Here is a 25,616-nt window from a genome sequence, read left to right on the forward strand (position 1 = left end):
AACATACAAAAGAAGAGATAGTAAGAAAACATGATGATGCTGATGATTTGGACTTGAATGATATAGTTGGTTTTGTAACATGTATATATAATAATGAATGGTGGCTAGGTTGTGTTTTAGGAATTGAAAATGAGGAGGTTAAAGTAAGTTTTTTATAACCTCATGGACCTTCTCCATCCTTTAAGTACCCTCATATTCCTGATCTATTGGTTGTAAATAAAACGGAAATACTAACCAAAGTTGACCATACAACACAAACTGGAAGGGTTTATAATCTCTCAGAATCTGAAAGTTCAAAGGCGAGTAAAAAGCTACTTTCCAAACTGAGGAGCTGAAAGACTTATCTGCCACAAGGTATTTTTATGTATTGAATTCTACTTTGTGTTTATACATTTCAAAATTACATCCTCGAAGTTTCTGTGCTAGTTCTGTTTACTGAACTTCAAAGGAATAAAAGATAACCAAAATTTAAAATTTTTTTGAAATTTAAAGGTTTTATAATTAATTGAACTATTCATAATTTTACTACAAAATGTTTATAATATTATTAAAAAAAACTAAAACATGTATATTTTGAAATAAGTTTAAATTGTTAAAAATAGTTTTGTGCATTTAAAAAAGTATTTTTTATTTATTTATTGTTTTTTTAATTTTTAAACAAAAATGCTAAGTAGCACCATTGCATTATTTGCTATAACTGCTGATCCCATCATGTCCCCACTCTGAAATTTTTAGGATAAATCAAATAAAACATATTTAAAAACATATATTTTTTTTCAAAATTTTTAAAGGACACTAACTTAAAAAAAATTTAAATTTAAAATTTAAAAAATGTAAAAAAAATGCAAGAAAAATATGCAAGTTGCATGTCAAATAAAAGCTCATGCAATTCTCTTTAAAATGAGCTAGTAACCAACTGTATTGACCCCATACAACTAAAATTGTAGCATTTTTAAGCGCAACAGATGAGTAAAAAAAAACGTGTTTTTTTACAGATTTAAAAGATTAATAACTCATTAACCAAAAGAGATTAGTTTTTTTTAAAAGTAGATCTGAATTTAGAATGTCAAACAGTATAATCCCTGAAATTTTCATAAAAATCTGAGATGGTAAATTTGAAAATAATTCTTTTTTGGTTGATTTGACATGGAATAACCCCATTTGTGGCATGAACTTTTGCATCTCCAACAGTAAATGTTGTGTACTTTTGTGTTCCAAACATTCAAGTTTCAAGAACCTAAATATTAACTAGCTCTCTAGTCAGAATTTCTTTTACAGTATACTCTTGATTATATGCAGCCATTATCATCATCAAAAAAATATAATTTTAGATATTCATATCTATTTCTTTCCCCTCCCTTCCAATGACATCAAACTTTTTAGGATTACAGAAATCCGACTAGTTGAAACCTGAGGTACAGACGTGATATAACCCCCATTTGGCGACATCCAATTTTTTGCACAAAAGTGAAATATTTTTCTTGCCAATGAGGCGATAATTTTTTAAGCATGGTAAACCTGGCGAAACTAACCTGTGTTTGCGAACCCGAAGGCAATCTTTGATCTGTTCAAACTTGTTTACTTTTTAGAGGTTCCACGTTAAATAGAATTCGTGTTTTTTCGTGCAATATACCTTATAGAAAAGCTTATTTTGTGTTGGTTTAAACTCAGTAGTTATGTTTTGATGAATAAATATTAGAAAAGGCCAGTTTCTTCAAACTTGACCATTAATTAAGAGTAAAATCCAAGTTGGGCTGTGTCTCGGTAAGGAGCCATTGTTTCATATGTTGTGTTTCAGCCCGAGTGTGAGGCTTTATGCAATAAAAACGTAAGTTTTTCTTTTTTTTAAATTTAAAAAAAAAAAAAAATCTCACTTCCAAAATTCTTTATGTTTTCACAAAATCTTGAGGGTTTCTTGTAGTTTTTAATTTTATATTTACTGCATGTGAATTTTTTTTACAAAAATAGTACGGTTTTTTTATTTGAAAAGTTAATTCTTATCGATGCCAAGAACTATTCAGGCATATTCTGTAAACATGCCTCCTTTAGATACTGAATTTCTGAAAAAAAGTCGACTCTAGCATTTTAAAAAAATATGAAGGTGTTATTTTATGTAAAATATAGTAGATATTTTTGGTATGTATTTTGAAAGCATTTCTGGATAGCAAATTAATGCATGGTATTTTTGTATTGTTTATGTTTGCGATGTTCTGTCGAGATATTTTTACTTTTCATACATCGAAATTTGAATAACTAAGCTTTTTTTTTTTTTTTTTTTGGTGAAGTAGTTATATTTTGGGGATATTTTCCACTTTAAACATCGCATATTTAGGACTCGACCGATGCATCGGCCTGGCCGATGCATCGGCGCCGATGGTTCAACAATTTATACATCGGCATCGGCGGCCGATGCTAACTTGCAGGAAACATCGGCCCATCGGCCTTCAAAAACATCGAAAAGCCGATGGAATTGGCCGATGTTTTTGGAAGAAAAAAAAAAGGACCTTTGTTGTTTTACTTTTTAATGTAAAGTAAAGGGAGTTATTTTTTTCATTATAAAATTATTTACTTAAATTTCAGTATGACTATCTATTTTAGTCTCCTTTGAAAGAGTTTTTAATACTGCATTCAGGTACCAAACAAGTTAATTATTGCTTTGTTTCTTGCAGCTGGATGTACGTATGTATCTCTCATAAGTCATAACTCAAAAATGCTAAGTTGTAGAAGGATAAATTTTCGCATGTGGATTGTGTGCGTACGTTCCAATTGTGCACTTCCCTTTTTGTTTTCGATCGGGGATTCTGAAAAGCCTGTTTACTCATTTTTTGTGGCTATTAATTACTTATTTCAATGCAAAACTAATAAAGCGTCTCAGACTGACGATCATTTGGTGATATATTGCAGAATTGGAGACCATGGAAACAAATATGAGATGGCAAAACCGGTTTTTGTGTCATTTTTTTTAGATTCCCGTTGAGCAGACGGTAATTTTTAATTTTTCGATATCTGAAATATGAATCACAGTAATGCAGTCTTTTCTGTATCGCTTCGGCGGAGTTACAAGTTGTTCCCATCGAAATACACTATGGGGCCCTATTTCTCTATCACACAAGTTGTAAAACATTTACCATAAGCAGTTTTGTAACTCCTACGGTGCCCCTATAGTTATGGGGCCTCTCCCGCAATTGCAACATTTGCTATATTTTAAATCCGCCACTGCACGTCAAAACAAACTCGGGTGCAAGTTTTGAAAAGGTTTTTCCATTCAATGTTTATGATTATTTTGAAGTCTTATTCTTTGAATTTCCGAGAACACTTGCGTGCTCCTCCTCCTACTCCCTCAATTTCTGAAATTAAACTCTAGTTGTACTTCTGAGTTGTTTAAAACTAACACCATTCATAAAATTAGAGATTTTTTAAAAAAAAAACTTTATCTATTGTTTAGAAGGAATTTAGAGCATTAATGTAAGAAATTGATTAAAGACGTTTTGAATGGTGACATAATTCGGAAATCGGAGGGACTATTTAATTTTTTCTTCGGAAGTGCTGAAATAGATTCAGAAACACTTCCGAGGCGTTGGTTTTAGCGGTTCTTTACTAAAAAATTTAAGGCCGAGGTTGGGGCCGAAGTGTGAATTACTCCAAAACCAGAGAGTGACCCCTTCCCTAACCCTCTCTCGAGGTTTCAAGCATTTCTTAAATATTTAGCAATTATTTATTTTAGTCAAGAAATGTCATTTTGCATATTTCTCATACTTGTTTCACTTATATTTCGTAATGCGCCATCTTTTTTGCATCATTAATAGCGATCGATTTTTTTTTGTTGTAAGTAACTATTTTTATGTATTTATATAAAATCAATGAATAAGTTATTTTCGTGTTTTATAGAAAAGTTTAAAGGATTTTCTATTATGCAATTTTTTAAATTTCAGAAAATTATTGTTAAATTGATAAATTTAATTTGAACTTGTTCGTAGTGCTTCATAAAAGATTAAACAATCAAATTTTCAATATTATGTGTGCAAACATCAGATCAAGTAGTATATGTATTCAGTTATTTACTTGGTGTAAATATTGAGTTTGTTTATTGTAGCTGCGTTTTAAAAACATCGCTCTTTTCATGGATATTTTTTTCAGCAAAATTTATGTCACTGTTATGGCTTTTATGAAAAATGCAAACTTTTCTATTCATAAATTTTAAATAAGTATAAAAATATTCCTATTATGATTTAATCTGTTACTTTTTTTGTTTAATTTGATGAGTAAAAAATGTCTAAGTGCAATCTTTCCAATTTAATTGCGTAATTTGTTGACGGTTTCATAGTTTTATTTTGTTTCTTATTATTTTTTTTGAAGGACTAAACAACATAATTTAATGTTTTTTAACTATTTTTAATGTACCTAAATCCATACATTATTACAATATTATTGAAATCTTAGTTATATGTTCAATTTAAAAAAAAAAAAAAAACAAATCAATAGGTTATTAAGCAGTCTCTTTGTTTTTTTTTCTTTCTTTCTTTTTTTTGACTGTTGTTCTTTCTCTTTCATCATACAGCAGTAAAAAAGGAGAAGCATAGCTACACCCTATAATGTATAAAGATTGTACGTAGTACGATCCAAAAGTTCGGGGACAAGCTGTAGAAAACCTTACCCAGAATAGTTCACATTACCGAAGCACATCCACCTTCAAAAGGTTACCTTGAGGGACTATGTACTTCTGTCAGTGTTCATATAACTTTTGGAAGCACTCCTGGAAGCCATTTTTCGATGAGCCTTCTATAATGCAGCTTTATCTTGACGGAAGAAAGCGGCGTCCATGCAAATGTTTTTCTGCTGGGAACAGGTAAAAGTCACACGGAGCTGAGTCCGACGAAACGTTATTTGTTTATCATATCAGAGTATTGACCAATCGAACCGAGCATCCTCAACATGAAAGTCGCCTTCTTCCCCACGATGAAGTTAAAGCAGCAGCACAAGAGGCCTTACAGGAGGTTGTGCGAAAAATGTCTTTCAGGAGTGCTTCTAAAAGCTATTCTTCTGTTGGCAGAAGTGCATAGTCGTTCGAGGTGACTATTTTGTAGATAGATGTGCTTCGGTAATGTGAACTATTCAGGGTAAGGTTTTATACAACTTGTCCTCAAACTTTTAGATCATACTACGTACGTATGAGTTTTCAACTTAGTATTTCATAACGTTTTTGAGTGACACAAGTTTACGCACATGAAGAGATCACAAGAGAATTTGCGATAATTAACTGAGGAGACATTCAAAATGGATATTTCGGTCATCTATATGTTCTTAAGTACATATGCATATACAGATGTGCCGAAAAATCTTGTGAAGATTAAATTGGGTGATCGTAAAACAGAAATTTAGGTCAAAATCTAATTTTTTTTTGTGATTACAATTCATTATTCATAGAAAGGAAGTAAAGTGTAATGAATCAAAGATCCTTTAAATTCCTGATAATTTTATCAATTTATTTCTGTTTGATTTTTTTTTTTTTTTTTTTTTTTTTTGCCATCGGCCAACGGCATCGGCCATCAGCAATCGGCCATTTGGAGGAAAACTATCGGCCATCGGCCATCCTTGAACAATCGGCCAACAATCGGCATCGGCCCATCGGCCAAAAAATGCCATCGGTCGAGCCCTACACATATTGTGAATCGCTTTGCTCTTTTTTAGTAGAGTATAAGAAAAATTTTTGTTCGATGAAATGCATGTTGGAAATTAGCTTTTATTTCTACTGGAACATATTTATTTAGTGAGCTGTGATAGTAATTTGTTAATTTAAGCATTTTTAATACCTTCTAGTAATTTTTCTTTCTGTACAAAAACTTTCTAGTTTCTGGTATTTTTGAAGCATATATTCGCGATGTTTTTTGTTGTGGTTTTATGTTGGTTTTATATATATAGTGTTCTGAAGTGCTTTGATCATGCTTTTTTATCTGAGTTTTTCCTGTTGGCGCTAAAAAAGCATCGCTAAGAACGACGTATGACCTATGTCGTCACACATTGTTTTCTTGGCGACGTTTTCTTGGCACCAACAGGGAAAAGTCGCCAAGGGTGGGGTATATGACATTAGTTCCAAACCTGATTTTTAGATCTAAACTACTTACTGCTTCAGATCTACACTAGGTATTTACTGATTTTCAGATCTACCCTATATATTCATTTGTAGATCTACACTACCTTCTTACGTATGTAAACTAGTTACTGGACCAGTCTTGAAAAAAATTTTCGCCCCTCCTCAATTTATTTTTGGTGCAACCTAGCTCTGTTGCACTTAATTTCCTTGCACAATTTGTTCTTGTATGTGTGTAGTCAGTTTTTAAAAATGATAAAATCTTTTTTCAGCTTTAGCATGCATTTTCTACATACACCGTTATTGTCTTACCTATAATTTGGTTACATGTAAGTCTTATTGATTTTTTTAAGCTATTGTATACACTAACATCGTTTTTATTTAATTTAAGGATTATCCGCAAATTCGGTTATCTGCAGTTACCGCGCCACCCTTTTCCATGTATAATCTGGAGTTTACTGAGCATCGATTTGTAACATTCTAGCTTTGTGAATTGCATTCCTCCTTGAAGTCGAATTGTTCTCAGAATTCTTTAGCAATTAGTATTGTAATCATTAGTATTATAGTTATTAGTACAGTTGGTTTCATCATCCAATGTTTAGTAACGTAATGCTAGGCAAAAACTATATGTATCACAATTCCCTGTTAGCAGTCCCTATAGCCCTATTAGCAGTTACTAAAATGAAGCCCGTATGTGAAAGCCACATGATAGTTGCATACTGAGCCCTGTTGCAAGACAATCATGAAACGTTACAGCAAAATCATCAACAAATTACAGCAACTTAAAAAATCAGTTGTCTCCGACGACCTAATTAAGTGATGCAACAATGACTTATTCATGTCACAAATTAATTGTTGTAGCAATGTCAATGCAAAGATGAATGAAACATGTCCCTTGCATGAACCCTGCGGGACATGACAATGTAGCTTTGTTGTAACATGTTGCCATTGTGGGGAATGCTTACAGATGCTACCACTGGAGATGTTCGAATTTAAATTGTTCAAAGTGGAAAAGTCTAGCATTCTTTCCAGATGACACATCTGCCATCAACACAGGGCCGGATTTGGAAGTGTGGAGGCCCCGGGGCAACGAAAGAGTGGAGGCCCTTAATTAGGGTTCGAAAAGATCATCATATTTTTGAAAATATCTGATACTTTGATATATATATACGAACATTTTGATATATATGTATATATCCAATATTTTCGACCTGTGAAAGTTAGGATATATTTAGTAAAAATTTTATTGTGGGGGCCTCTTTGTTGTGGAGCAGTAGCCCCACCTGCCCTCCCCTAAATCCGGCCCTGCATCAACACCCATGCGTTTTTTCTTTTGTTGTTGTACAAGATCTGCTGTACTTTGAAATCATCTCATGATCAATAAACTCATTGTTGTTTTTCACAGTAAGATTTTCTATACTTTGGATTTTAATAAAATTCATGATTATCATGTAAAACAGATAAAGAACTATAACATTACATACACCAACCGTTCATAACAATGAAAAAAAAATTTATAAGTGACTTAATCATAACAAAATTCTTTGTATGAATAGTTTTAATTTTGAAAACCTTTCTATTAATATGCTCTGTGAAATTGTGGTAAACTATTTAATAAGAAGTAAAGAGACTTTCACAAAAATTGATTGTGCCTAAGTTAGTATTATTGAAAATATATTTTGTATGATATTAAAACCAGGTAAAAACTAATTCAAAATTTTGAGTCTTTCTCACACGATTTAAACAACAAATTTCAAAATAAATTTCACGACCATTCATAAGATCACATTCCATGAATATCATTATCGGATGAACTTGAATAAAACTAGGTAAATAATTGTTATATGAAGAACTTACATAACAAGCCTGGATACTACAGCTGAGGCCATTTATTTTTTGCGGCAGATATACTGGCGCCGCAATTCAGGACCAAATAAATAAAGCTTAATAAAACGCTTTAAGTCAATCAGCACCATGAAATCAGAAAGTCTGTGAACTACAAAACAAAACAAAGTAACATTCGATGTTGCCAAAGTTTCCGGCGAGCATGTATATAAAAATTGTCCAATCACACTTCTGATAAACAAAATGAGTTGGTAAAATAGTGCACGTAATTCTGAAAACAGAGCATGATGTCACCAAAGAGGCATTTTCGCATCAGACTCAGGATTGTAAGATCAAGTGAAACATTGGTAGGTCTTACTGCAGTCACATGACATACCAACTAACTTTGTGTACAGTAACTATATATGCGTGGCGCTCCCGGCTCGGATCTATAAATTTTGCCCCCCCCCCCCCTTTCTGCACGAAATTAGCAGGGCTCTTAACAGTGCCCCGCCCTCATCGCAACGTCTTCGGACGTAAATTCACGTCCTGGGTGGCACCTCAAAATAGGATAGAAACGAAACCTACTTATCTGCTACTGTCTTCAAAACACCTTTAATATGTGTTAATTTGTAGAAAATAGAGTCCCTATATGAAAACAGGGACTCTAGTAGAAAAAGGAAAATATTCTCGTAACTAACAGTTTCTTCTGTATGAAGGAAAGTAACTAAATCATCATTTTGCATCTTTATTATTTGACACCTAGATCGTTACTATTTTCTCTTCTAGTCAAAAACAGTAATGAGGTTCTTTGAAGTTAAAACGAAGCACTAAGGGTTCTGTGACAAAAAAAGTTGAGAGCAATCGCCGGCATTTTTTCACGTTTATTAGATCTGTCGCTTCTTTTTCAGTTTCTGTTAATTGTTTTCGTTGCACTATAATCTTTCGTTTTTTTTTGAGCAATTACGATTGCTTATTGTTCTCACTTGACTGTTTTTGACGTTCCTTTGATTTTTCCCCCCAGCACCCTCCGCAGCATCACCGTCGACCGGGTCCTCACGCGAAATGGGAAGATTGGGCGCCGTCGACTGGGCGCCGAGCACTTTGGGCGATCGGAACATTGAGCGCCGAGCACTTTGGGCGCCGGGAACTTTGGGCGCCGAGCGTTTTGGGCGCCGAACACTTTGGGCGCCGAGCATTTTGGGCGCCGGGAACTTTGGGCACCGGAAAGCGAATTTTGAAACCCTCAGTTACAGTGCTTTGGCGAAATTCGAAAGCTACCAAAATGGTTGGCGAGAATTTCGAAGTGCTGCTCTTTGCGAAGCGCAATGCTGCTTATGCTCTGTTCAAGCGCCACTGCTTGCAACCTGTGTTTGAAAACAAAGTTCATTATAATAGTCGCGATTGTCATTGTCATAAAGTTCTGTATTTTTTAATCTCTGAACGATATTCTTGGTCTTATTAAACAATTATTTGATCACAAGATGAATCAAATTTTTAAATGTTGCAAGTCGTGGATGGATATTACGCTAGTTATATTTTGTATTATACTCAATAATGACATTGTATCAACAATTAACTTTTAGCTGATAAAATATACTGACTTGCCAACCGGGGGGGATTTTGTATTGTAATTTTTATACTATTGGATGTTTCAATGCGAGTTATTGTGTTTTTTTTTTTCTCTGGAGTCAAACAGTCCAATAATTGTTCTGTGTAAAATTTTTACTACTTGTGTAAAATTAATTTGTAAATATTTCTGTTAATACATATTTGTGTTTGTACTCCATACTAAATCAATTAAAAAACACTGCGGACAGTGCCTTTGGCGCTCTTTAGTGTTAAATTTAATACTAACTCGTGTTGAACTATAGTCAAGATTTTCTTAATGTTTTGTTATGAAGTTTGTAATTTATGTTTTATAATTTGTACTTTCCTTTTTTTTAATTTTGCTTACTGTTATGTATGTGTGTATTTTGTTTGTTAATAAATTTTATCTATCTATCTTATCTATCTATCTTATAAATTTTGTTTACAAATGCTCCGTGTGCAGTCGTGAAAGCTTCGGTCTAGGAAGATTGGGCGCCGACTATTGGGAGCGCCGCATATTGGGCGCCGGGAACATTGGGCGCCGAGCACTTTGGGCGCCGGGAACATTGGGCGCCGAGCACTTTGGGCGCCGGGAACTTTGGGCGCCGAGCATTTTGGGCGCCGGGAACTTTGGGCGCCAAGCATTTTGGGTGCCGGGAACTTTGGGCGCCAAGCATTTTAGGCGTCGGGAACTTTGGGCGCCAAGCATTTTGGGAGCCGGAAACTTTGGGCGCCGAGCATATTGTACCCAGTATTCCCGGGGCCTAAAATGCTCGGCGTCCAATGTTCCCGGCGGCGAATTTTGAAACGCTCTCAATGCTTAAGTTACGGTAGCTACCGATTAGTTAATCACGTGACAGCTAATGATCACGTGCTCTAATCAACTGCTTAGAATGGTAATCGATTGATCATAGAACGCTGCGGTTAGTAACCGGTAGACCGGTGAGGTTCGTCGAACGCAAGGAATGCTTGCGTTCGACGAGCTCAACTGGTAGCTACCGGTGATTCAATCACATGACATCTAATGATCACGTGCTTCAATCAACTAATCAACGTATTAATACGGTAACCGGTTGATGATAGAACGCAGCGATTAGCAACCGGTTACTCAGTGGTCGACCGGTTAGGATCGCCGAACAAAACCAATTACAGTACATTGTCGAAATGAGAAATAAAAACGAGCGCGTTCTATTAAACAGCATGGTAACCTGGATACATTAAAGCAACCCCGAGTAAAATGTAAACAGAGCCGCCCCTTTAAATTGTGAGGTAGAAATTGCAATGCGAAATATTGCTGTTTAAAGTTTTTCTTTTAAATACCAATAAAATCTCGGTTGTGTTTCTTTAAAAAAAAAACCTATATTGTCCCCTCAAAGCAATAGTAAGATATCTTAGTGTTATATCTGGGATTAGATATCTTACTGTTGTTCTGAAGTTACGATGTATTTTGGTTTTGCATTTAAAAAATCCGAATTTAGACCAGAATATCTAGGACAGCATCAAGAACAAATAAAAAAAATAAAAAATTCTAAAGATGCAGTGGTAGATCTACCATGTTGCAAAATTGTTACGGGCTCCCAGGACCATATAAGGCTATAAAGATGATTCAAAATTGCAGCCTTTTTTCTTTTTTTTTTTTTTTTTACTTTTTAACTTAGTTCTATGATAGACAAAGACTTAATAAACTTTTTAAAGATATCAATATTTTGAAATTTACCAAACTAAAGAATGAGATGGGCTGGTCATCTCTTGAGAATGGAAAATGATAGAGCTTCGTTGACGGTCTTCAATGCAGTCCTTTTTGGACAGCGACCAAGGGGTAGAACAAAAACGAGATGGGTCGACTGTGTGGACACTGATTTTGATTTCATTAAAATCAAAAACTGGAGGTCAACGACCAAGAGGAGAGCAGCCTGGCGGGATCTCTCGAAGAAGGCCAAGGCTTGCAATGGGCTATCCAGCCAATTATGATGATAATTATAGACAAAGGGGTCTCCAAAAATATATTTCAATTGACCCCTTAAGCCCATAAATCAGCCACTGAAAACTGATCTTCTGGTAACTCTGAAGTAATTTGAAGTGAATATTTACCAAATACTTGAACAACCTATAATGTGAAAAGGTAATTGTTTCGTATTCACAGTAATTATTACAACTGGCTAAATCACATTGGTTTGTTCAAGACATGAATAAGTACAGAAATTCTTAATTTCTTAGAATTCCTGAACTGCTAACACTTCGTATAAGCATTCTTGTCATTTCGAATTTTTCCAGGGCTTGAGGGGTGGGGGAGGGTGTTTACTCAATGCAAATTTTATTGTAAAAACTACAACCCCTTATATGTGACATTAATTTCGCAAAGCTAGGGGTGAGGCAATTGACCCTCCTAAATGACAGAGTCAACAAGATGCCATGTCTGCCTGGGGGTAAACCTAACCTGGCAGCTCTGTAATGCTGTGATTAGGATTTGCGTAGCCTTCACAGTATTCCCAGGTTAGGTTTGCCTCAACTATAGTGGGCCAAACTTGGAATCTAAGTGATATGGTTATAGAGGGCTGGCAACCCCTAGCTGACAAGGGGTCTACAGTGACTCCCAAAGGTCCCTGAATTTAAAAAGTAAAAATTAATGCCATTTAAATTGAAATCTGTTTCTTATTTCATAATTTTAAAATATTATATCATTGGCAACCTAATTATAATTGAATCAAATTTATTAATTTTGAAAAAGGGCGTAATGAGTTGTCAAAATTTTCAACTTCAGTTCATTATTTCATAAAAAGAGTAAAAAACAATGTGCACTATTATTTATTTAAGCTTACAAGAGGTTTAAAAAGTTGAATTGAATTCTAAGAAAATACTCAGCAGACAATGAAAAAAGATTTAAAATATATACACTTTTTGTATACGACATAGGAAAATAAGAATATTTTTGTACAAAAAATATTCTTGAGCTCACAAAGGCCTGTCGAGTCAATGAAGTTTCAATGCCATCAGAATATAAACATGCAGGATCTATATAAATTTAATAAATAAAATTGGACTGGCTTTCGACAAACTTAAGCTTTTGTAATCAAGGATAGTAGTGAGGTGATAGTGTTTCTAATGTTATCCTTATGCATAAAATTTAGTCTTCTTTTCAGAATTTTGCTAAATACTAACTATCGTGCATAAAGATTTGGGCACATCCAGATGGTATCGAGAAAGAGCAGATGTGTCCCCTTTCAAAAATAAAAAACATTAAAAAAACAAGACATTTCAAAAAAGTTAATTGATTGATGGTTGTTTCAATTTTAAGTTTTTACTGACGAGTTTGGCGCTAGTAAAATTCAGATCACCTTCAAACATTTATACTGCAGTAAGGTAAATGGCAGTATCTGCAGAAAGTAGTTTTCGAGATATTTGAAGCAACTTGTTTTATATTCAAACTTTTTTTTTTTTTTTTAGAAAACTAAAAACTGAGACAGATGAAGGTGAAATTACAAATTAAATGAAAAGGATTATATTCTTTCCTGAGATAAAATGTATTTCTTGGATCATTAAATGGTAGTATTTTTTACAGATTTTCACACGACATTTTTATCGTTAAAAAACTTGATGAACTAACCAAAATCTTCAACATTGTTCAGAGAAAACCAATAAATTAAAACATCAATTACACAATAGAAAGTACACTCAGATCGTATTTCAGTTACTATTCTCAAAAATATAAAAAAAATATCAACAGTCAAAGAAACTCATTTTGAAGCAGCATGTAATCTACCCACTCAGCATAATGTCGTCGCCCAGGAGTCAATGGGACGCCATCTGCTGACGATAGAGGCGTCCCGGCAACGTCACTCCCCGGCATCCTCTAAGTCTGCCCCCACGTCCGGGTTCAATAACGGTCTGCAGACGTCCCCAGAAGGGCACCGTCTGACGTCCGGAAGACTGACGGCGACTAATAAGGGACGACGCAGAGACGTCCCAGGAACGCCTTAGGGCGGACTAACCCAAAATAAAGCGACGGTCTCACGGCGTCCTAGGGTAGTCCACAGACGGGCCCTTCGCCGTCGGGTGATCGTTTATAGTGCTTTATATTGTGTAGAGTGAGCTTTATTTGACTATTTTATTTTTTAATTAAATTTATTATTTTTTTAAATTCAGTTTACTTCATTTTGTAGCTCATTTCGTTACGAAAATTTTTATAATTACAATTATTTTTTTTCGCTTAAAAATTCATCAGGTTTGCAGCCCCAATGTTATTTGACAAAATGAAGCAAACTAATTTTAAAAAATATAAATTAAATTAAAAAATAAAAAAGCCAATTAAAGCAATTTTAGTTCAGTACATTTATCATCACTATAAAATACATATATTGAACGCCTTTCAATTTTTTTTTCAGATCAATTTTACTCTCAGATAATTAAAAAAGTTGTCATTCATTGTTTTGGTGCATTGTATTCTATTGATTATGTTTTCCAAGCTCTTTGGAGAATGGAGAGTCCAACAATTTTTTCCTAAAGCAGCTTGAAAAACACAAAAATACAGTTCAGGCATATTGCATTCCTCGAATGAAAATTTTTATTGTCATTTTATGTACCTTCTTACTTGTCTATTTATGTTTATGACTTTCCATTTTTTTAAAAAATATATTAATATAAGAATTTATTATTATAGCTATTATAAGAATTTAAAATGCAAAATTTTAGTTCGCTGTGATAAAACTTTTAAGAGGTAGCCCTTTTACTAAACATATAATTGGAGATTTTCAAGTTTTAAGCAACAGCTTTGAATTTTCTTATAGCAAGTGACTTGAAAAAATCCTCTTAGTAATGCAGTTTAAAACTACTTGAACTAACTGTTAACCTTTAGCCAACGGCGGTACATATGCTGTACCGACAAAAAGTGCTCTCTTCCTACGGCTGTGGTACAACGTCTGTACCAGTCCTTCCCTTCCCCCTCCAGTTACTTCCCGCAGTTGATAATCCTTTCACACACGCCTACACAGGGAGAAAATGAATGAAACGCACTACACCCCTTTTGGGGGTCTGTCAATCAGGGGCGTTTGGCATAGTTTTGTTCCCAGTGAAGGAATGTGTGGCGAAGTTTCGAAAAAGAGGGGAGAAAGTTAAGCAGAAGTAAAATACTTGAAGGAAAGAAAAATTTTTGATAGCCTTTTTCTGTTTAATAACCCAATAGTAAGGCTTCCTATAATTAATAACAGCATATTTTACTGAGTACAAAACACCTATTTAGTTTAAGCAGTGTAGATATTTAGGGAGCAGAGCGCAAGAAACATCATTCTCCAAAATATTTCTTTTGTTATGGTTTTATAAAAATAATTAAACACTTGAAAAGCATATCTTATTTTGCTAACTTTTCGAAAATGAATATCATGCTGAATAAGAAACAACTTATCAATTTGCGATTTGCCACGTTTCATTTATTTCTTTATTTACATTTTAACTGAAAATTATTTGTAATACCGTTTCAACAAAACATGGAAAACATTCTAAAATCAATAAATTTGAAAGAGAGGTTCAATTAAGAATCTGTGTCGTGAATCTTTTGGTTTGAAAATTGAAAGTTAGACTAAATGCTCATTTTTTTTTAATAAAAAGAGTCACTAGCACAGCCAGAATTATCTTCTGGAGGGGGTTTTCTGTTCAAAACGAGCCTTTTCATATGTAAAAGTTATTGCACTAGGGATGGCAAGAATGTTAAAATCAAGGGCTCTGAGGGGTGTTTTTACCCCCCCCCCCCCCCTTCGCTACGCCTAAAAATCTATCTAATTGATCACTTATTGAGTGAAAAGCATAAAAACTTAATTTTGATATTTTAGAAAATATAAATGTATTTCCTTGATATTTTGTCTATAGCGAATATTATTTCAGTACAAAGTCAAAAGGACTAAGGATATGCTGAATGAAACAAAATAAGTATGGTACACCGGGGCACGTTTACGAGGGTTTTTTTCGCTGAATTTTTTAATTTTATGGTTCAACTTAGGAATTCTTAAACGTTATGGCCTTATAAAGCAGTTAATAAAGTATAAATTTGTGCATTCAGTTTTCCCCCTGTTTGTATTTAAGGGGCTTAAAATGTTAATTTTTAAGTCAAAGTCGGTTGCTCCTCTTTCTTCCTTGCGCAAAAAAAAAGAGGTTAAGTGAAAAGATTTATAAGAGCACGTGATATATCTTACTCAGTTTTCAATGAGAGTCTAATGTCTGTTTATTTTTTTTCTGTTAATTAATTCTTACATTTGGAACTGTTTATGCCAGTAAAAAATGGAAGAAAGAAATTGGTTTTCTGTTTACTCATGCGTATTTTTTTTTTTTTTTTACTTATCTTCTCTTACTCACAAATAACAACGTACTGGGTAGTGAGAATGTATTATAAAGATAGTACATAAATAGGAAATGTTGAAAAGAGGAAAGACTTGGAATCTAAAACAAATTTGCCCAGATATTTTTCTTGTGCATTGTGAAGGGAGCGGAACTTAATCCTTCAACAATTACTAGAGGTATTTCAACCACAATTAGAAGAAAGAGTGAATGGGGATATCAGGGGATTTGTAGGCTGTCTCTCCATATTATCTCACTCGACAGTGATTGACTTTGAAACGCCAGCTTCATATACAAAAAAGGGTGCCTTGCATGCTCTAAAAGATAGATAAGCGCTAACGTTCTTTATGTAAATGAATACGGTGTTCAAGCATATTCCGCTTGCACCTGCTCAGAAAAGCAAAGCAAGGAATTGTTCGCTATTATTGTGGATTCTTTCTTGGACACACGTATTAGTGTCATCATTTTTCTGAATAGCCAAGCTGAAAAGCAAAGTTGCCTCCCTTGAATCTAAGGTATTCTACATTGTATTTACAATGGCTTTGGTCTCAGTTGAACGCTATTTACCTCCGCATTTTAGCGCATAGATAAGGACATCTGGCATTTATTGAATCCAGTGGTGTACCTCACAAATAGAGTTTGATATTTATTATTTTGTTGTCGTTAGCCTTAGGTTAGATTTGAAGCGTTATTTCAGTGATTTCAATTTTAAAACTGAACCAAATATACTTAAAGAAAATCTAAACCTAGAGAACCCCATAAGGAACAAGGAGGGAAAAAAATTATTTTCAAACCATTGAATAAGTGATGACTAGCCAAGTATAGTGTCCCACTATAGTAACCCTGTATTGCGGAGAGCTCAGCGGTCGAAGTGGACATCGCCCCCTTTATGCTGTCCTATTCGGGGGGGAAGGAACTAAGAAAGCTTTGAGCCGCAGGGAGAGGGAAAAGATAATTGTATAGTTGCCGTAGCCTAAAGGTTAATAAAATATCTTGCCTACAATGGAGCAGCCCCTGCACTGCTTATACATTTTCACATGTATTTTATTTATTCCTTTTAATAACTGTCCAAAACCTGAATATACATAGTACAACTTATAGCCCAGTACATAATATTAAGATTGAAGGCAAATTTTGTTTCCAATTGAAAAACAATTCAAAATTCTTATTCGCGATATAAAAAGTTGTCTAAATGAACATGTACATTAAACAAGTTATTCTCAATTTATTTCCAGCATGTAAGCAATCAATATTAAACTGAAATACAGTTCCCCCAAGTTGATAAAACTAGTACACAATTGGTTCTTATCAATACACAATGAAATTCCAACTGAAAATTATTAAATACATTAAGCCAGGACTTAGTTTTGCAAAAGAAAAAAAGAAGTACAAGTAGCACAACATTCTTATATAATTTACCTGAATTTCATTTAATGGATTCCATGAAGTTTGATGCAAAGAGCAGTACTAAAATAATACAATGAAACACCTTTATTGACAAATTTTATACAATAGATCTCATTAATCATTGGCTGTTTCCCTTATCAGCTAGTCTGCTGAATGAATGCTTCAGCCAGGATTTCATTTTCCCTTGGTCATCTGCTACCTTCATGTTTTTTCCAACACCATCTGAAAAAGAATCAATGAAGAGAAAAAATAAGAATATTTTCAAAAACTACAAAAAAAAAGGACAGCACAATATTAATGGGTTGGGGGGGGGAGGAAGAGAAAGAAAAACATTACTTGCTCAATACAGGAAAAAGTCATGTGATTTTATAAGCTATTGTACTAAAGGAAATTCTTATTCCTGGCTTGTCAAAATATTGTCCTATTCCTTTAGTCCCCACTGTAAGATGAGTAATCAAAAGATTCATCCCCCTTCTCACAGGGGCGGGTCCAGAAATTGTTGTAAAGGGAGTCATGTTGTTTCAATGGCGAACGTTGTACCACCTACGTAAAAAACTATCAGTTAAGTCCATCCCCCAAGGATGATGGCGCACCCCCTCACATGCTACATGGCACCATCTCCCCTAATCCAATGAGATCAAAATCCTTTCAATTATACCCTACCAACACCCGATTTTTTTCAATGTCGCAACCTGCACCATAGATCATATTTTTTCAAATTTTCATCATAAAAGTCATATTTCTTTTGCTAGATAGGCTGGTCACGCTACTACAAGATTTGAATATATGGCATTAAATTCATAAAATATTGGAAAAGCATAGATACACATGTGGTTTGAGATGGAAGAGTGCTCCGAAAAAACGTTGAACTCATTAGTCATGATTGTTATTTTGAAAATGAACAATTAGAAAACTCAAGATAGCAATAACCCCAGTAAACGAACCCAGTCACTCCTTTGAATAATGAGGCCCTGAGAAGAAATACCTTACAGAACGGGGACACACACACATGTTAATATTCATTCCATGTACTATTTTTCACATCGAAACAAATGAAGTAATAATAATCACAAGAAATTACTGTCACTGGGACCTTCTCCTGAATCCGCCCTTGCCCCCCCCCCCACCCACGCCATCAACATTGCAAAAACCTAACAGGCACCTACATCAATGTTAAACTCAAAATCAAATCAAGAATGTCTTCCAGTTTAAAGCAAAGGCAATACTTACTACTACAGGGGGGGGGGAGAACAACACTTAGAAATTTCTAGTTTAATAGCCACTTTTTTAGAAATAAATCCGCACCAAAAATTTTCAAAACTACTTCTTCAAAAGATGTTTTTGTACACTTTTCTTGTTGAAAACATTTCTATTGCTATTTTATTTTTAATTTTTTTATTTATTTCGCAATTTCATTTGAAAAATGAAGTTATTATTATTGAATAAGAATGTAAATAAGGTGTTTTATCTGCAGTATTTATTTTTATTGCATTTATTGTAAACATTTCTACAGAACAATGCACCATTTTCCTTTGAATTTTGAATACCAAACAAAAATAATAAAATTCTTTAAATTTGAAAGTACCAAACTCACTTACACATTTTATAAATGTCATAAAACAGAAATTTTAGAAGTATTACTTCATATGTGCTTCAGTGGCGAAGCGAAGGGGGAGAGTGGCTGAAAACAACCCTCAGAAGCATTGGTTTTAATGAAAATGCAAATTATCCTTATATATTATTTCTGTAGCCTTTTTTTGGTTTCTACGCCAGATTTTCCTCAATTCTTGATCGATTTCTTTGACTTACGCCTTATTTTAAAGCTTATGGTGCTGGCTACTGACGAAAAATAGACCCACGGTCTTAAAACTGTTTTTTTAGCCGAAAATAACCTGTTTTAAAGAACCAGAATGAGGTTTTCGGTTAAACTTATAACTTTAATTTGCACTAAGACCGCCAGAGCTGAATAGCTTGATAGGCAGAGCGTTCTCTTCGTAACCAGAAGAATGCGTGTTCGGGCCCACAGTCTTTAGAAAAAAATCATTTAGTTGAAAGCCTTGAACAAAAAGACTAGCTTTGAAGCTTTTTCCAATCCTAATTTGTTTCTTATTCAATATGTGTGGGAAAATCAATGTAAACCTGTAAAATGGATTTTTTTTTTTTTTGGCTTTTTTTTTTCTTTAAACCATTTAAAAAAAAACTAATTGGTTTAAACCAAACAACCCTGATTCAAGAAACCTAGCTCAACACATAAGCAAAACATAAGTCAATCGATGGAAATAAAAGATGAAAAGTGAGGTTAGATTTATATAATCTGACAAATAAAAACAAATATTATTTGCATTTGAAAGAAAGAAAAAGCATGAAAATTCAATACAAAAAGATATTACCTTTTAGACTTTAAATTTAAACTAGAAGCATTTCCATTCTGCTCCTAGATCCCTTTAAGTTTTCTTCCTTGAAAAGGAAGAAAATTATATGTAATGACAAAAAGTACAATAGTATGTTAATATGTATTTGGTATTTCATTATAGTACCCCTTGAATCTTCTATATATGCTGCATTGATATCACAATGTAGACAATTTTACATAGTTTATGAAAACTGAAAACAGGCCATCACTCATGCAGTGCTACCTACTGCTTGCACATGGGTTAGAAAAATAATTCACTGGTTCAAGGGACCAGTAGGCAGGGCTGTTCGAATTTAGCAAGGGCCAAAAAAGGCCAGCCGGCTTTATTTGGCTTAAACCACTGTAAAACGCCGACTTTTTAAAGAAGAATAAATTTTATGGTATTTTATTGTAATTTTTTCAAAATGAAAATTATCTTTGTACCTTTAATGCAGTTACGACTGTATTATATCAAGTTCCATAAAACACAAATAAAAAATTTGGTAGTTGTTAAATAAGGTCGTTCAGAAAAACAAAACCTCGCTCTAATATTAAGAATATAGTCTAGTTCAATGGAATTTAAATGTTTATAAATAGATTTTAGTAAAATTCAAAAAATCACATGACACTGCTGCTGTCATACCAATCATTTGGTTCAGACTTTAAATAACAATGCATTACAATTTTGTAATAAAAAGGAGAAGAAAAAGTCTAATTTCGTACACTATATCATGCATGTGAGTGCAAGGGCCACCGAGACCCAAAGGCCTTGTTAGCTTGGGACAGGCATCCCCATAAAAATCGTAACATGACTCTGATTCCGAACCATGCCCAGTCAACCAGTTTTCGATTAGGGTGGCATGGAATCTTTTCAGCGCTGGTAAAGTCGCCAAGAACGATGGCATGCCTCCCTTTTCTCCTAAAAAAGAGCAGACTAAGACTCCTAAAAATTTCAATGGCTCTTGGTGATCTCGCAGACAAACTTTATGTAAATACTACTGAAGAAATTCTCCAGAAAAAGAGCATGATCATTGCATTAGTAAATTAAAAACTATACATGATTTTTTTTTTTTTTTTTTTTTTTTGCGAATGACAAAAATAAAAAGGAAGTAAATCATCCTGAAAAATTTAAAACAGTTGAATGCAATAAAGTAATAAAACGGTGCATAACAGCAAAATCACTTCAGGTTTATTTACTCTTAAAAATTTGGCGTAATACTTTAAGGAAGTAAAATTACAGAATCATGACATAAACATCTTTAAGGAGAAAACCAAGCATAAGATAAAGAAAAATAATTTTCAGCTTTGAAAAACAATAAAATCATTATTTTTAAACATCATCTGCTTACATTATAATACAGAGTATACGAATTTGCTAGCAATAAAACACATTTTATTAATGTTAATCACAACTGTCTAATTTCATACCATAAAAAAAATATCGCTGTTAAATTCAGTATCAACAGAATCTGCAACAGTCGAAGTATCGGCATGATTGTGTATTTACATTACGTAACAAGCACCCCTCCCCCTTTTTTTCACAAGCTGCACAGGGACACGCAGAAAACAAAACGAAAAAACATAATGCTTTCCCTACTAGCAAAATTTCTTGCATCAACCTTGACAGATCTTGATATCATACTGACGGCGTCAATATTGACGTGTTTAATACTGCATAAAGCTTGCATAAAGATTAAAAATCAATATTACAATAACAACACGTATGCAACATTGCATTCATCTTAAAATATCAATATTGATATTACCTTACAATAACAACATTGCATACATGTTGACGCCGTCAAGATGATATTGATTTCATGCTGTCGCCGTCAAGGTAATTAGTACACAATAGAACAGGTGGTCCTTCGTTAATACTTGCGCATGCGCACAGTTCTTTCTACCCCCAGCGTACCTCGCATTGCTGGCACATCGATTCAGTCGGTTCAGAGGAGTAGCACGTGGCGTTGCATTTTTTTGGCTTCGTTAAGTTGTTTGCTTAGTTATTAGTGTGGAATAGTATTGTTTTAGGAATAACTTATGAATGACCGATATTTGCATTTGTTTATTAATATAGTACTAAACAAGTCCTATCGCAGACGATGTGCGATCAATGTTAGAAATGCCCGAAAATAACAAAGGACATGAAGCCCAGAATTTCGTATTATCACTTCAATCTCACGAGTAAGATTAATTTTATTCAATAGTTATTTATGTTATTCTTTGAGATAAATTCATATGTTTTGTCCATGGGATATTTTCAATGATGACATCCATTTGAAAATGTACTTTATTGCATTTATTTATTTATTTATTATTTTACTACCTTTACTCTTAAATGTACTATAAAACCTTCCGCAATTACTCCTAACTAGGCATTTTATGTCTTTATAGTACAATTAGAATCATGAATTTAAAAAATAAGTCAAGTATTACGCAAAACGAAGAAAGTTTCATTTTTTAAATTAAATTGCGAGTACTATTAATATCTTTATATGAATTTCCGATCAGATGTCAGCTTTAAGAAAATATTCTTAGGCCAGAAAACTATCTTGAAGAATAACAGAAATAATTAAAGAATGAAATTTAATTCTCGAGTTTAAAGTGAAAATAATACAAATAAATAAATGGATAAAACACCTTGCAAACATGCTGATTTCATACTCTCATGTCAATGTATCCTGACATTTTCCTGTCATATGAATACGTATGCAATATTACAAAAGCAAGATCATCTTGCCTAGACCTTGATTTCATGCTGTCATGACAACATCTTGATATTATCCTGTCATATCAATACGTATGCAAGATTACAAAAGCAAGATCATCTTGCCTAGACCTTGATTTCATGCTGTCATGACAACGTCTTGATATTATTCTGTCATATCAATACGTATGCAATATTACAAAAGCAGCATACCTTGATATTTTCCTGATATTATGCTGCATACACCTTGTCAGTCAATATTGTGGCAGCCTGCTGACAGCATAAATGGAGTAACATAACAATATTGAGGCAGCATTAATGCAAGATGATTTTTCTTGCATGTCAACCTTTATGCAATGCTGAGGCAAGATATTTCGGTCTAGGAAGATTGGGCGCCGAATATTAGGCGCCGGGAACTTTGGGCGCCGAGCATTTTGGGCGCCGGGAACTTTGGGCGCCGGGAATTTTGGGCGCCGAGCACTTTGGGCGCCGGGAACTTTGGGCGCCGAGCATTTTGGGCGTGGGGAACTTTGGGCGCCGAGCATTTTGGGCGCCGGGAACTTTGGGCGCCGAGCATTTTGGGCGACGGGAACTTTGGGCGCCGAGCACTTTGGGCGCCGGGAACTTTGGGCGCCGAGCATATTGTGCCCAGTATTCCCGGGGCCTAAAATGCTCGGCGCCTAATGTTTCCGGCGTCCAAAATGCTCGGCGCCTAATGTTTCCGGCGTCCAAAATGCTCGGCGCACAATGTTCCCGGCGGCGAATTTTGAAACGCTCTCAATGCTTACGCCACGGTAGCTACCGGTTAGTTAACCACGTGACAGCTAATGATCACGTGCTCCAATCAACTGCTTAGAATGGTAACCGGTTGATCATAGAACGCTGGGGTTAGTAACCGATCAACCGGTGAGGTGCGTCGAACGCAAGAAATGCTTGCGTTCGTCGAGCTCAACTGGTAGCTTCCGGTTAATCGATCACGTGACATCTAACGATCACGTGCTTCATATTAATACGGTAACCGGTTGATGATAGAACGCAGCGGTTAGGAACCGGTTACTCAGTGGTCGACCGGTTAGGATCGCCGAACAAAACCAATTACAGTACATTGGCGAAATGAGAAATAAAAACGAGCGCGTTCTATTAAACAGCATGGTAACCTGGATACATTAAAGCAACCCCGAGTAAAATGTAAACAGAGCCGCCCCTTTAAATTGTGAGGTAGAAATTGCAATGCGAAATATTGCTGTTTAAAGTTTTAGTTCGTTTAAATTTCACGATTTACTTTTTTTTTGTGTTGTGAAATATTTCCGTTTTCGTAGGGTTTCTTCTGAATCTTAATTTACGTCTGTATTGTTGTTATGTTTGGAAAATTCTGCTTGCTGTAAACATTCGCAATAAACTCACATTGAAAGAGATGCAGAACAGATTTTAACATGCTAGATAATACATGCTGTTTCAAAATGAGTTTCTTTGACTGTTGATTTTTTTTTTTTTATACTTGAGAAGAGTAACTGAAATACAATCTGAGTGCGCTTCTCTTATGTTGTTGATGTTTAAATTTATTGGTTTTCTCTGAAAAATATGTTGAAGATTTTGGTTATTTCATAAAGTTTTTTAACAATAAAAATGTCGTGAGAAAATTTGTAAAAAATACTACCATTTAATGATCTAAGAAATACATTTTATCTCAGGAAAGAATATAATCCTTTTCATTTAATTTAATTTCACCTTCATCTGTCTCAGTTTTTAGTTTTATAAAAAAAAAATAAATAAAAATGGGAAAAGATGGGTGGGAAGATGTTGAGTCACTGCTCCTATGCTCTGTGGTGCTCGTGAGAATTTGAGCGACAAGTGTCAGCCTTTGCACACTCCCCCCCCCCCTATTTCCTAGAAAAAATTTAAATGACACGTTTGGCTACCACCAACTACTCGCAATCAGTAGTCATTGGCCCCAGGAACTGTAAGCTTTTCCATTTCGATTGTTTTATGCTCCGAGCTTGTGTCACTCCTTAACTAAACTTACTAAATCATTATAGTCTAATAGGTGCGAGTTCATTTGTATGATAATGATAATAATATATTCAGAGCTCTATTTTTTTTTTTTTTTTTTTTTTTTTTGAACATGTTAATTTTGCCTGAATGACATGATAATTGATAACAATTTGCAGAATGCACCAAAATTAATTATATTAAAATGTTCCCTATCAAAGAAGCACCTGTGATAGTTAAGTTAGAGGGGGGAGGGGAGCCAAAGTAAGTGCCCTTGGCTAGTGCATTCTTGCACCCTTTGAACCTGTTCGTTTCCCTTTTTTTCCCTTACATTCATCGCATGTGAAGCAATTCGGAAAACTTGCAGAAGGGTTTGCTATTCATATTGTATTTTAATTAGCTCTGAATTTGGAGCACTTCAGAAGTGATTGGTAGTTGGGGGAAAGGGTTCCAAACATAACAACCATACAGACGTAAATTAAGATTCAGAAGAAACCCTACGAAAACGGAAATATTTCACAACACAAAAAAACAGTAAATCGTGAAATTAAAACGAACTAAAACTTTAAACAGCAATATTTCGCATTGCAATTTCTACCTCACAATTTAAAGGGGCGGCTCTGTTTACATTTTACTCGGGGTTGCTTTAATGTATCCAGGTCACCATGCTGTTTAATAGAACGCGCTCGTTTTTATTTCTCATTTCGCCAATGCACTGTAATTGGTTTTGTTCGGCGATCCTAACCGGTCGACCACTGAGTAACCGGTTGCTAACCGCTGCGTAATCATTAGATGTCACGTGATCGATTAACCGGTAGCTACCAGTTGAGCTCGGCGAACGCAAGCATTCCTTGCGTTCGACGAACCTCACCGGTCTACCGGTTACTAACCGCAGCGTTCTATGATCAACCGGTTACCGTTCTAACAAGTTGATTGGAGCACGTGATCATTAGCTGTCACGTGGTTAACTAACCGGTAGCTACCGTAACGTAAGCATTGAGAGCGTTTCAAAATTCGCCGCCGGGAACATTGGGCGCCGAGCATTTTGGACGCCGAAACATTGGGCGCCGAGCATACTGGGCACAATATGCTCGGCGCCCAAAGTGCTCGGCGCCCAATATGTGGCGCCCAATAGTCGGCGCCCAATCTTCCCATTTCGAGATATTTTGCTTACTGGGTTTCAGTACTTCAAGAACGTATTCCTGTAAACATTTACACTAAACTGCCACAAACACAACGGACAAACAATGGAACACATCATATAGTTAACACTACATTTCAAATAAAATTGCACA

At 34.7% G+C, this 25,616-nt stretch overlaps 1 protein-coding gene across 1 annotated transcript in view; it reads right to left on the reverse strand.

The window, feature by feature from the left end:
• LOC129218276 (receptor expression-enhancing protein 1-like) overlaps window positions 1–8,073 on the reverse strand; it is a 61,399-nt gene extending 53,326 nt beyond the window's left edge. The window contains exon 1 of the mRNA XM_054852507.1: window positions 7,946–8,073. Coding sequence (XP_054708482.1) covers window positions 7,946–7,977 — 32 coding nt within the window. The 5' untranslated portion in view covers window positions 7,978–8,073. The remainder of the gene's footprint in view (window positions 1–7,945) is intronic.
• Between the last annotated feature and the right edge of the window lie 17,543 nt (window positions 8,074–25,616).

The sequence above is a fragment of the Uloborus diversus genome, chromosome 3, assembly GCF_026930045.1.
Source record: "Uloborus diversus isolate 005 chromosome 3, Udiv.v.3.1, whole genome shotgun sequence".
Lineage (NCBI taxonomy): Eukaryota > Metazoa > Arthropoda > Arachnida > Araneae > Uloboridae > Uloborus > Uloborus diversus.